The sequence below is a fragment of the Geotrypetes seraphini genome, chromosome 7, assembly GCF_902459505.1.
Source record: "Geotrypetes seraphini chromosome 7, aGeoSer1.1, whole genome shotgun sequence".
Taxonomy (NCBI): domain Eukaryota; kingdom Metazoa; phylum Chordata; class Amphibia; order Gymnophiona; family Dermophiidae; genus Geotrypetes; species Geotrypetes seraphini.
This window is the reverse complement of record NC_047090.1, coordinates 60,146,824-60,159,075: the sequence shown is the minus strand read 5'-3', so window position 1 is coordinate 60,159,075 and position 12,252 is coordinate 60,146,824. Positions and strand designations below refer to the sequence as shown.

At 41.2% G+C, this 12,252-nt stretch overlaps 1 protein-coding gene across 8 annotated transcripts in view; it reads left to right on the top strand.

Annotated features, from left to right (window-relative positions):
- The window catches only part of PRR5 (proline rich 5), a 269,323-nt gene that overhangs the window by 160,585 nt on the left and 96,486 nt on the right, over positions 1-12,252 (top strand). Inside the window, exon 5 of one of the 8 annotated variants that reach the window (XM_033951451.1) lies at positions 8,774-8,876. The exons of the other annotated variants lie outside the window; for them this stretch is intronic. Coding sequence (XP_033807342.1) covers positions 8,776-8,876 — 101 coding nt within the window. The 5' untranslated portion in view covers positions 8,774-8,775. The remainder of the gene's footprint in view (positions 1-8,773; positions 8,877-12,252) is intronic. 8 annotated transcript variants of the gene reach the window in all.

Here is a 12,252-nt window from a genome sequence, read left to right as displayed (position 1 = left end):
AAGCGCACCGGGACAAAGGCACGCTTTGTCTATGGAACCGAAGCCGGAAGCCGGAAAATCTTCTAGGCACACGAGCTGTGCCTTCGTGCTGGTGCTGGTGCTGGTGCTAGACGGGGAGGTGGGTAAATTTAAGTTGTACTGGTGGGGGGGGGGGTGCCGGTTGGAGCGAGGGGGCCTTTGCGAGCGGGGGGGGGGGGAGCGATGCCGGTTATCAGGGGTGGGGGTGGGTGGGAACGTATCAAAGCGAGTTTCCATTATTTCCTATGGGGAAACTCGCTTTGATAAACAAGCATTTCGGATTACGAGCATGCTCCTGGAACGGATTATGCTCGTAATCCAAGGTACCACTGTATACAGTTTTCAGGTTAAATATGACATACGAGTTACAGTGCAAGATTAAGAACATAAGAATTGCCGCTGCTGGGTCAGTGGTCCATCGTGCCAAGCAGTCCGATCACACAGCGGCCCTTAGGTCAGAGATCAGTGCCCTGAGACTAGCCTTACCTGCGTACGTTCTGGTTCAGCAGGAACTTGTCTAATTTTGTAACGTACCCTTCTTCGTCGTTCTACATAAATGCCAAAATCAACAGCGTACTGTAATGTTTAATCATTTGCATGATTACAATTTATACTTAGGATTAAAATAAAAATGATACATGTGCACTGGAGGGGAAGATGTACAATAGAGGTGGAATCAAGTAATATCAGCTTTAAATGTGGAGAGGAGAAATACACCTCCTTTACCATTTATTCTGATTTGCCTGGGATGTGAAAACCCTGCAGCCGGGAGTCAATTTCATAATAAAAAAAGACTTGGATAACAGCATTGTTTCCCGGAGCTAAGATTGTCTTGTTGACTATCATCACAAAGAGAATTTGAAAAGAGACAAAGGTGAAGACAACTGTAAAATTAGGAAGGGTAACTAGCCCCCTATTTTACGAAACTGCGATAGCAGTTTGTAGCGCGGGGAGCTGCGCTGAATGGCCTGCGCTGCTCCCGACGCTCATAGGAACTCAATGAGCATCGGGAGCAGCACAGGCCATTCAGTGCGGCTCCCCGCGCTAGAAACTGCTATCACAGTTTCATCAAAGGAAGCCTAAATGTATTTAGGGAGATGAAGATGCAGCATAGAAGTCTGTTGCAATAATAAAATTAGACTGGCAGGTTGCTAGTACAGTAAAACCTTGGTTTGCAAGCATAATTCGTTCCAGAAGCATGCTTGTAATCCAAAGTACTCGTACATCAAAACAAATTTCTCCATAGGAAATAATGGAAACTCAGACGATTCGTTCCACAACTCAAACATTTAATACAAAATACTATATGTACTCGTATTGCAAGACCTTGCTCATTTAGAACAGTCATTACGCTCTTGCAGCGTCAGAGAGAGAAGAACCATCGGCTCAGTTGTGATGTGTCTATACTATAAGTACTTGTATTGCAAGACATTGCTTGTATATCAAGTTCAAATTTAATCTTGCAAAACACTAGCAAACCAAGTTACTTGCAATCCAAGGTTTTACTGTATAGCAATAACTACAAATTCTAGCAGAAACATAGGTGCTCGCATAGCCAGTCTGTCTGACAAAAGCCCCTTTTTCAGGCTGGCCCTAATGAATATGCATGAGAGAGATCTACATGCAATGGAGGCTGTAGACCTGCAAATCTCTTCCATGCATATTCATAGAAGCCAGCTCTGAGCATCCCTCAATATTGATCAAGCTCCTTTAGTGTGTCCAGGTAGAAGTAATTTTTAGTGTTGTTTGGCGCCCCTCCCCCACCCCAGTTCTCAAAGGTTGGTGTCTAGAGATATCCTGAAAGCATAACTCATATGCGACCCTTGAGGACTAGGAATGAAGACCTAGGGCCTGGAGGCAAAGGTTGTCTTTCTCTCGCTCTGCTAATCCATTTAGTCATCCAGCATGCAGGCGTGGCGAGGGTGGGAGGCACCCGGGACGGTGGCGCACCCCCTTGTCCTTTTCTCTGCCCCCCACCCCTGTCGCGCACGCCCCTTCCCCAGCACAAGCAGCTCCTTCAACCTGCCGCCAGTGTCGACTCTCCCTCTGATGTCACTTCCTAGTTACAGGACACGGAAGTAACGTCAGAGGGGAGCGCCAAGGTCGGAGCAAGCAGCAGGTTGGAGGTGTCGCTCGCGCCAGTGAAGAGCTAGCGGTATGGTGGTGGGGAAGTGAAGGCGCGCACGTGGTGGAGGAGGTGTGAGAAGGTGCGAGGGGGGGCAGAGAGGAGGAGAGGTGTCGGTGCCCCCACTTTACTACGCCACTGATCCAGCGTTACTTAAAATTGAAAATCGAATAATACATACTAAGGCGCGCTAGCTGTTTTAGCGCACATTAAATGCTAATGCGTCCATAGACTATAATGGACGTGTTAGTGTTTAGCGCGCACTAATATTTAGAGCTAGCACACCTTAGTAAAAGGACCCCCTGATTGATGTAATAATCAGCGGTATGCAAGATATCCAAACTTAACCCCAATAGTAAGGAGATGGCTATCATTCCTATAGCTGGCAGAAAATGTCAAGGGTTATAGTATAATTAGCTGCTAATCTATGCTTCAGGGTGTTTCTGAGTAGGGGATTAACCAAGCAGCACATGCCTTGGACACAAGACTCTTCCTGTCCCAGTAGATAGCACCAGTGCAGGAAGACAGGGTCTAGAATACATGACCAGCTACTGTGCAAGTTTAAACCATATGACGGCCTCCTAGCCACTCAAGCAACAAAATTAGACAATCAAATCAACAATCTAATGATAACAACCCCAGACTACAAAACATTCAGAAAAGAAATAAAAACTATACTCTTCAAGAAATCCCTGAAAAAATCTTAACACTATGAGTACATTCCTTCCTCCCATCTTCTTCCTGACCCCCAGAATCAACCTGATCTACTCTTTACTCGCTCTGGAAATGACCAGAGATCTTCTTTTGTAACCCACCTTCTATAACTCTTTTCTAATCCACCTTGAACCGCAAGGTAATGGAGGAATAGAAATCTCTAATGTAATGTAATGTAATACAATCAGGAAAGGCCAGAAGGCACCATAAGTGATCATCCTCACCTTCCAGTGAGCAAGACCTGAATTCAATTCAGCCTCTCAGTGACATAAATAACGCTGGCCAACACTCATTTTGGTGCCTCACATATTAGACCTGTTTCTGGGTATATTTGACCTGCTGATTCCAAAAATGGCAACAATTTTCTCCTATCGGCTCGCCCACTAAAAAAATCAGGATATTTTAATGTAGTATTTAAATTAATATCTTTTAAAAATGAAGGAAACATATTAAAAGAAAAGTGTACAACGTGAAAATCTATTTATTTCATATCAAAAACACAAGTTTATGGTACAACTTTTCCAGTCATTCGACACACGAGAAGCTCCTTTTTTAAGACTTCCGAGAGTGGGATCTGCCAGGACAATCCCGCATAAGTTTCCAACAATAGTCTGCCATCATGTGTGCATCCCATCTTCCTTGGTATTTGGCTTCCATTGTTTTTATGTCTTGGTGAAATCTTTCACCTTGCTCTTCGCTTAAGTCACCAAGGTTCTCTGGAAAGCGATCTAAGTGACTGTGCAGATAATGGATTTTAACACTCATGTTACAGGCAAGCCTGTTGAAATGAAAACATATCCTCTACTAATTGTGAGTAGTTGTTTGCATTCTTGTAGCCAAGAAAGTTTTTCACAACAAGAACAAATGAAGGCACATAATTTGATTTCATTCATTGATGCTATGAAATGTGGGTCATTTATAAGTTGTGTGATCTGTGGACCATCGAAAATTCCTGCCTTCAGTTTTTCCATGGTAGCATATGTGCTAAGGGGCTCATAATCAAAACTTAAACCCATCTAAAAACCCATCCAAGCTGGCACTTGAATGACCTAAAAGACAGGATTACCAAATACTGATAATCGAAAGCCAACCAGAACTATTCTCTTGGAAAATTTGACCACATCACCAATGCCTACCTAGATTCACACTGGCTACCTATACAAGCTCGAATTCAATTCAAATTATACTGTATATTATTCAAAGTAATAAATGGTACTGCACCCAACTACCTAAACAATCGCCTAAATCGGAACCTTACAACCAGACAAAGGAGAACTCAGATCCCATTTGCCTATCCCTCATTCAAAGGAATGCAACGCAAGAAGATGTATGACAACCTACTAGCAACGCGGGCAGCGAAACTAGACCCCTCCATCTCTAACTTGCTGACAGCAACATGCAACTTCAAATCATTTCAAAAAGAAATCAAAACCCTGCTATTCAAAAAATTCATCCAGATATCTTAAACCCCCCGTCCTTCCCCCTCCCCTTCCCCCCCTGTAAAATTCCCCCTCAAATTTTTACTACTCTTGTAACTCCCCTTCATAGACTCAACTATGTAACCAGCCCCCTAAATTGTAATTTCCCCGTAAATGTTCAGTTTTTCTTCTGATGTAATCCTCAAACTTCTACCCATCCCTTAAGGTCTCCCAAAGATTCAATTTATATAACCAACTCCCTAAACTGTAATTTTTCTTGGAAATGTCCAGTTATCTTCTGATGTAATCCGCCTAGAACTGCAAGGTACAGGCGGAATAGAAGTCACTAATGTAATGTAATGTAATGTAACTATGTCCAAATCCACACTATGTCTATCGAAGGTCATATAAAATAGAGGTGTTCCAAGGGCATATTTATGGCCAGGACGTACAAGTACAATAACGGAAATCACAGTAGTTTGTCGTGTGTGTGCTTAAACCTGACTTAGACCTCCTTAAAAAGTGCATAAGTTGGTACCCAAAGTGTGTTTTGAGCCACTAGCGATCCAGTGCTGCTAGAGAGCAAAAGCTGAGCGTGTGTGTGAATCTGCACAGTTGCTGGGTGATAGATTGACAGCGTTTGTGTATTCGTCCCTGTTGTGTACTCTTGACCTGCCCTACTTCTTTGGCTCACCCATTTCTCTCCCTCACATCGCAAGGACCCCTGCCACTGCCCCATCCCTCCTACCTCCTACCTGCATTTCCTACCTCCTATCTGCATTTCCATCACACCCACTTTCACTCCCACACTCTCTCACTGACCCACTCTCAGACTCTCTCACACACATTCACTCTGGTGGTCAGACTCTCCTTATCACACCCTTTCTCACTGCACGTCTCTCACTCTCTCAATCTCTCACATAGTCTCTCCTGTATGTCACCCTCACAGTCTCTTTCGCTTTCTCTCACACTGGCACTCTCTGAATCTCTCTTTTGTCACACAATCTCAATAAGAACTCAATTTTTTTTATATCCAAGAACAACCATCTCCACCACAACTCCACTCCACTACACCCACAAAGAATCATCATGCCATGTGCAGGGCTATATATGGACCTGTAGGATGCTAGTCATGACCATGCAACAATGTTTTGATATCATTAAAGACTTGTGCCAGGACAACTAATAGATGGTCAAGTGTGTACGTCTAGTGGGTTGTATAATCGTCAGAACTTGGACAACTTTGGACATCTTTAAAGGTCGTCCCTGTACGCTTCCCTGCGGGACATCCACACTTCATATAATTGAACTGTTTTAGATATTTTTCCATTATCGCATGCTTTTGAGGGATGCCCAGCATTGGCGGCGTACATGTGCATATGCATGTTCTATCGATTATGTCCCTCTAAGTATTCAATGCACGAACTGTCTTTATTCAAAGCCTTTACAAATTGTTTCATTAGTCCTAGCTTTTATATGTAGTAGTGGCAGTAAGATTCTATCTTGTGCTACTAAAGGTTCGTTGATTTCATTTTGTCCACCATATATTCCCTCGGAGGCCAATCTTTTTATGCCCAATGTTCATGTTTGGCTCTAAGAACATAAGAACATAAGCAGTGCCTCCGCTGGGTCAGACCTCAGGTCCATCTTGCCCAGCAGTCCGCTCCCGCGGCGGCCCGAACAGGTCACGGCCTGTCTGAGACACCAGAAGGGGCCCCCTTGCCACCTTGGTTTCCCATTGAGTTTTATCTTCCCATCGAAGTCCTAACCCTCCGGTCTTGCACATGCACGACCTGGTCGGATTTCTATACTTAATTACTTGGTTTGCTTTCTATACCTGTGTTACATCCCAGCACCTCTCTCAGTATCCCACGATCCCCCTATCCCTCAGGAATCCGTCCAATCCCTGTTTGAATCCCTGTACCGTACTCTGCCTGATCACTTCTTCCGGTAGCGCATTCCAAGTGTCCACGACCCTTTGGGTGAAGAAAAACTTCCTTGCATTTGTTCTGAACCTATCTCCCTTCAGTTTCTCCGAATGCCCCCTCTACTATCCCAAAGGCATAAAAATCAAGGATACTTTGTGTAGTCACTTTGTTGACCAAGAAGAAAATTAACCATCTTCAAGTCTACACAAATCACTCATTAATGTTAAGGACATAAGCAGTGCCTCTCCTGGGTCAGTCCAGAGGTCCATCCTGCCCAGCAGTCCGCTCGCACGGTGGCCCATCAGGTCAAGGACCTGCATAGTAATTCTCTATCAGTACCCCTCAATCCCCTTTTCCTTCCGGAAATCATCCAATCCTCTATCTATACCCTTCAATCCCCTTATCCTTCAGGAATTCATCCAAACCCTTCTTGAAACCCAGTAGCGTACTCTGTCGTATCACAGATCACATATCATGTTCTTGGTAATTTATCTTTTCCAAGACTAAAGAGACGGCCTTGTATTCTTCTTTCCTCCTGGTGGAGTGACCGATTGGAATAGAACCATATTTGTTGCCGTCTGTTTTCAAAATTTTTTAAAGGTTTGCTCTAGCAGTCTGGAAGCTGTCAGCGTCAAGGGTCTCAGGTTCTTTGGCTCATAAATGTTTGCTGCTCAGCTTTTTGAAATAGCTATTGCAAAACATGGCTCATGTCAAAAGCTGGGTTTCACATCTGCAAAATTGTGGGCCTCTTCTACTAAACCGTGCTAGCGGTTTTAGTGCCAGGAGCTGCGCTGAATAACCCTATGAGCATCGGGAGCAGCAAGGGCCATTCAGCGCTGCTCCCTGCGCTAAAACCGCCAGCGGTTTAGTAGAAGAGGGGGTAAGAGTTTTCAATTTACCTTTTTTTTTTAAGTTCAATTTATTTTTATTATTTTTAGCAGTAATAAAAACAAACATTCTAGACATATACATGTTTCGATTCAGCATAAACGTAATGTAAGAACAAATGACAGTCCCATTGTTTATGAACAACCAAGTTTGTGTGCACAGCTTATAATCAGTTGGAAAAACAGCGCAGAGTTAGCATTATCATGAGACTATTAAAGCACAATAATTGTCCAAAGGGCTCCACTGCAGTTGAAACTGCCTTAATGAGCCAGTACGTTCCACATACATTCTTTCATACTTTGTAAATAAATATACTGTAGCCCACCATGAATTATAAGAAGGGAATCTGAGTTTTTACAATTGGAAAGTATTGACTTAATGGTAATCAGTAACAAACTATAGATAAGCTGCTACCACACAATGGAATAATACCGCTCACGTGCTGATATGCTGGAATTCATGAAAAGTGGCTGGTCTATGGACAGTGGACTAATTACTTAAAGATTCAGATTGGATGCCATTTGATGATCTTTGTAATATTTACAACATACCAAATACTCATTTATATCGATGGCTACAATTACGCCACTCATTAAAATCAAACATTCAACAAATATCAAACATTCAACAAATAAACCATATATTTTATCTACATGCAAAGCGATTACTATCAAGAAAGGCGCGGTGGCCAAGTGGTATAACCTTCTGATACGTGGCACCTTCCCCACTCCTGCTGGTACGCAAGATGTTTGGTCCAAGGACACAGAGTTCACATTAAATGAGGATCAGTGGAATAATGTTTGGCTGGACACTCTACGTACCTTACACTCCTCATCCATAACACAGTCAGCTTTCTTTTGGACTGCCGAATGCATCTACTAACCTATGTTGGTCTTGCAAGTCTCATATTGGAACAGTAGATCACATGATATTTGCTTGCCCTAAGATTAGGTCCTATTGGGCGCAGATATGGGAGACCATTTGCAAAGTACTACATATCAAGGAAGATCTGTCTTTAGCGATAATTGTCTTTGGAGCCATTGGCATGAAATCCATTATCTCAGACCCTGATGCTTACTTACTAAAATGTTTGTTACTGATTACAATTTACCTTTTTTTTTCTTTTTGAAACTTTGTTACTTTTGAAAGATTCAGCCCTGTATGACAATGTCGTCATTTATATGTGTTAACAAGTTTGTGTTCTATGGTAAGCTGTGAATTGCACCACTGGTGAAAATTTTCTTTTACCACGTGGCTCCAGTTAATCATTGATTTATGAGCACACAGAAGATTTATAGTTGGGATTTATAAAGTGATTTGGAGTGATCCTGGTGTTTTGAAATGTCGATGAAAAGATTCCACTCACATGGGTTATATTCTGAAAGACCCATTTTCTTCAGAAGGTTTCTGAAGTCATTGCAGAATACTAAGTTGTTGTCTTCAGTAAAGAATGGCAACAAGTCCTTTTTTCTCCTTCAATAAAATGTAATTTTCATTCCAGGCTGAATTACATTCTTTTCCTTTAGTCTGGAGGCAAGCAATTCAGAAGACTCCTTGAAAAGATTTAAGTCCCTCAATTCATTTAAGATCACTCAATTCATTCTGGTCAAAATATTCACCGTGTGAAGTTGTTTGGGAATCACTATCACTGCCCCCACTTTCTTTACCTTGTGCAATATCAGACATGCAAAACTCATCCTCTGAGAGCTGTAGAAGTTCACGGAAAGGTGGAGCGGGTATAAGATCCAAATGTGGAACAGGTCTCCTGGCTGAAGGTAGATCAAGGTAAGACCACTTATAATGATTATTTCAATTGATGCCTATGATATTAACAATACAAAAATAACAGTCATCAAAGTAGTTTTTCGGTTCCCTCCAAACCATTGGTACTCCAAATTACAGGCAGCTTCTCTTCCATTTGTCCACTGGCACAAATGCTTCGTACAAGTTTTGCATACAATATGAGGAGCCCATGGCTTTTCTTGATCTCCAAGCTTGACACCAGAATAACCTACATATGCTCTTTTTACAAACTTAGAAATAGGTTTCCTACCTGCTCCCCACAAATATAGCAAAATACGTCAGGATGATTCAAGCAGCTCCATCTTGAAGTAACCTTAACCTCTACAGTGTTTGATCTGCACCAATGAAATGATATGTGGGAATATGCACACACCTCCTATATGATCATAACTATTATACAGTTAAGTTGCTTACCTTTTATAATCCACTGTTTTCCATGTAAAACTACAGTTGGAAATATGTAAACACTCTCACTATATCTGCTAACTTGTACGTAAAAACACAAACCAGGTAACAGAAGAGAAAGCTGAAAAACCTATTAGAATTTAAATCTGTGTGCAACTATTTTAAACAGATCAGGTTGAGAAACCTTTGAAATACAAATTTATGTAGTCTAAGGAAACCATCCCCCTCTTCTACAAAACTACACTAGCGGTTTTTAGCGTGGGGAGCCGCGCTGAATGACCCGGGCTGCTCCTGACACTCATAGGATCTCAATGAGCATCGGGAGCAGCGCAGGCCATTGAGCACAGCTCTCTCTGCTAAAAACTGCTAGCGCGGTTTCATAGAAGAGGGGGCATGTTTACCATCTAAATTTTTTGCACATAATTACGTAATATAACAGAACAAAGTTGATTTTGTCTTTTGAGCTTTACATTTTTATGCCAGTGTGCTTTATAGGAAAGGAAGTAGACTAATAGTTGTAAAACAAAGGTCATTATACAAAAAAGTGGGTAATTTAAATACATAAATTTCCCATTCAAAAAAGAAAGCTTGTTATAATATCCTGATTCTGCAGAAGAGATATTTTAAATAGTGGTAAGAAAAAATTAATAAATTCAACCATATCTAAGAAACTAGAGCCGATGCAGTCTATCCAATGCAATTTTCTGAATTAGTACCCCAAATAACCCCAGGAACAGGTTAAAAAAAAACCCAAGGCACCAAGAAATGTTTGTTTGTTTTTGTTTTTGTTTTTTTTGGGGGGGTTGTTGGCCTGTGTAATTGTCAGTTTTCATTGGACACTGATAAATATTCAAAAGTATAATATTATACTGCACAAATAAGTAGGAGAATCAATTAAGACGCCGATTTTATACTCTAAAGATTTTTTATTTTGGAAGAAAAATAAATTGCTTGACCTTTGTACCATTCTAGTTCTAACATTCTCAGGGTCCAAGCTTCCTGATTGTCAGAAACTGCTGCTATTAGCATCTTAAAGTATAAAACATATAGGAGCTATTTTCGATATGATATCTAAATCTACGTTTAGATGTTTTGTCGAAACGCATCATTTTCAAAATAAGAATACATCCATCCTTTTGTTTTGAAAATGGCCATTTCTCAGATGTGTTTGTCCTTAGTGCATCTATCGTTTTGAAGGGAAAAAAAGTCCAAAAGAAAATCACACAAAACAAGCCACTGGGATGTAGTTGGACCAGCATTTTTAATAGATTGGCCTTACAGACATCCCAGCCTAACAGTGGGGCACTGTTGTGAACTTCACCTAAAACGTCCCAGGTACACATCTTATCTCAAAAACCCATCCAAAACCTACTGGACCCAATTGTACACTATACCAATAGCCCTTATGCCTGCAGGTGTCACTTATATGTACGTACAGTGGGATTAGGGTGGAGTTTAGAAGGCTGACATATCCCACCATAAGTATAGTAGTTAAAGTAGGATAAGGGCCTGGGTCTCCATCTCTATAGTTTACTATAAAGCCCACCAGGCTACTCCAGGAACATGCTTGCTACTCTGATAGGACTGGCCATAACATCTGAAGCTGTCATACAGGCTGACATTGACATCTTTGGGGGGTGAGAGGGTGTCAGTAACCATTGGGGGAGTAAGATAGGGTCATGCCTTCATCCCTCTAGTGGTCATTTGGTTAGTTTGGGCACCTCCTTGACACTTATTCATTATGAAAACAGATCTAGCCTCAAATGTCCAAATTTTGCCCTGGCCATATTCTACAATGCTCCATTACTGTAGAAACCAATCATAAACCCGCCCTAGTCCCACCCAAAACACACCTCCAATGCATCACCTTGAGACACACTGAAGGCAAACAGAAATCCATCTTGAAAATGGATTTTAAAAATAGCAATTTGGAAGGTATGGAGAGAAAAACATCCTTCTGCCTCTTTATGCCACTTTTTGGACATTTTTCTTTTTTGAAAATGAGCCCCATATTGTAATACAAGTTCAACAATTAAAAATGTGACTTCAAGGGAGCAGATACGTAAAGGCAAGACGTGAACATTCACATTTTATTTAAGTTTGTGTGGCACTATCCAATAAAAATATGTTCCAGCTGACTTATAGCCAAGACATATAAAGCAAACTGCTTATATCAAAATACAGAACAATACATAACAACATACTAAAATCTTTAACCCCAAACAAGTAAACTGCATCTCCAAAACACTGACTTCTTTCTGTTCGGCAAAGGTCTAATCTATTCACAGTAACAAATCTCTGAAACAGATCTGGCCTAAATATCTTTAAGTCCATTTCAAACAACTATCTTTTAAACAGCATAAGCGAAATGTCTTGAGCTTGTTCACATATACAGTCAGTTATGTGGCTTAGAACTTGAGCAGAAGAGAGACAAAAAAGAATCATTTTAAACAAGAAAGGAGGTATGGAAAAGGAGAATAGCTTTCATAAACTACTAAAAATTGTAGAAAGAAGACAGGCAAAAATATCTGGAAAAGTTAAGAAAGGCTGATCAAGTAGTCAGGAAAGCAAATATGCAAATGGAAGAAAAAATAGCAGACAGTAAAATGGGGTGGACAAGACATTTTTTTAGATATATTAGGAAGTTCAAAAGTGGCATTGTGAGACTAAATTTGAAGGGGAGTAATATGTAGAAGCTAATAAAAAAAAGGCTAAAGTGCTTAACAAATATTTCTGTTCTGTGTTCACAGCTGAAGTGCAGGGCATGGGACTGCAAAAAACAAAAGCAAATAAGGCTGGAGGTGTGATAGACACTGACTGATTTTCAGAGGATTCTGTTCATGAGGAGCTTGCTAAACTAAAGGTGGATGAAGCGATGGGACCGGATGGTGTACAACCGAGGGTGCTGAGGGAACTTAGGGAAGTTCTAGTGGCTCTGCTGGCTGACCTTTTC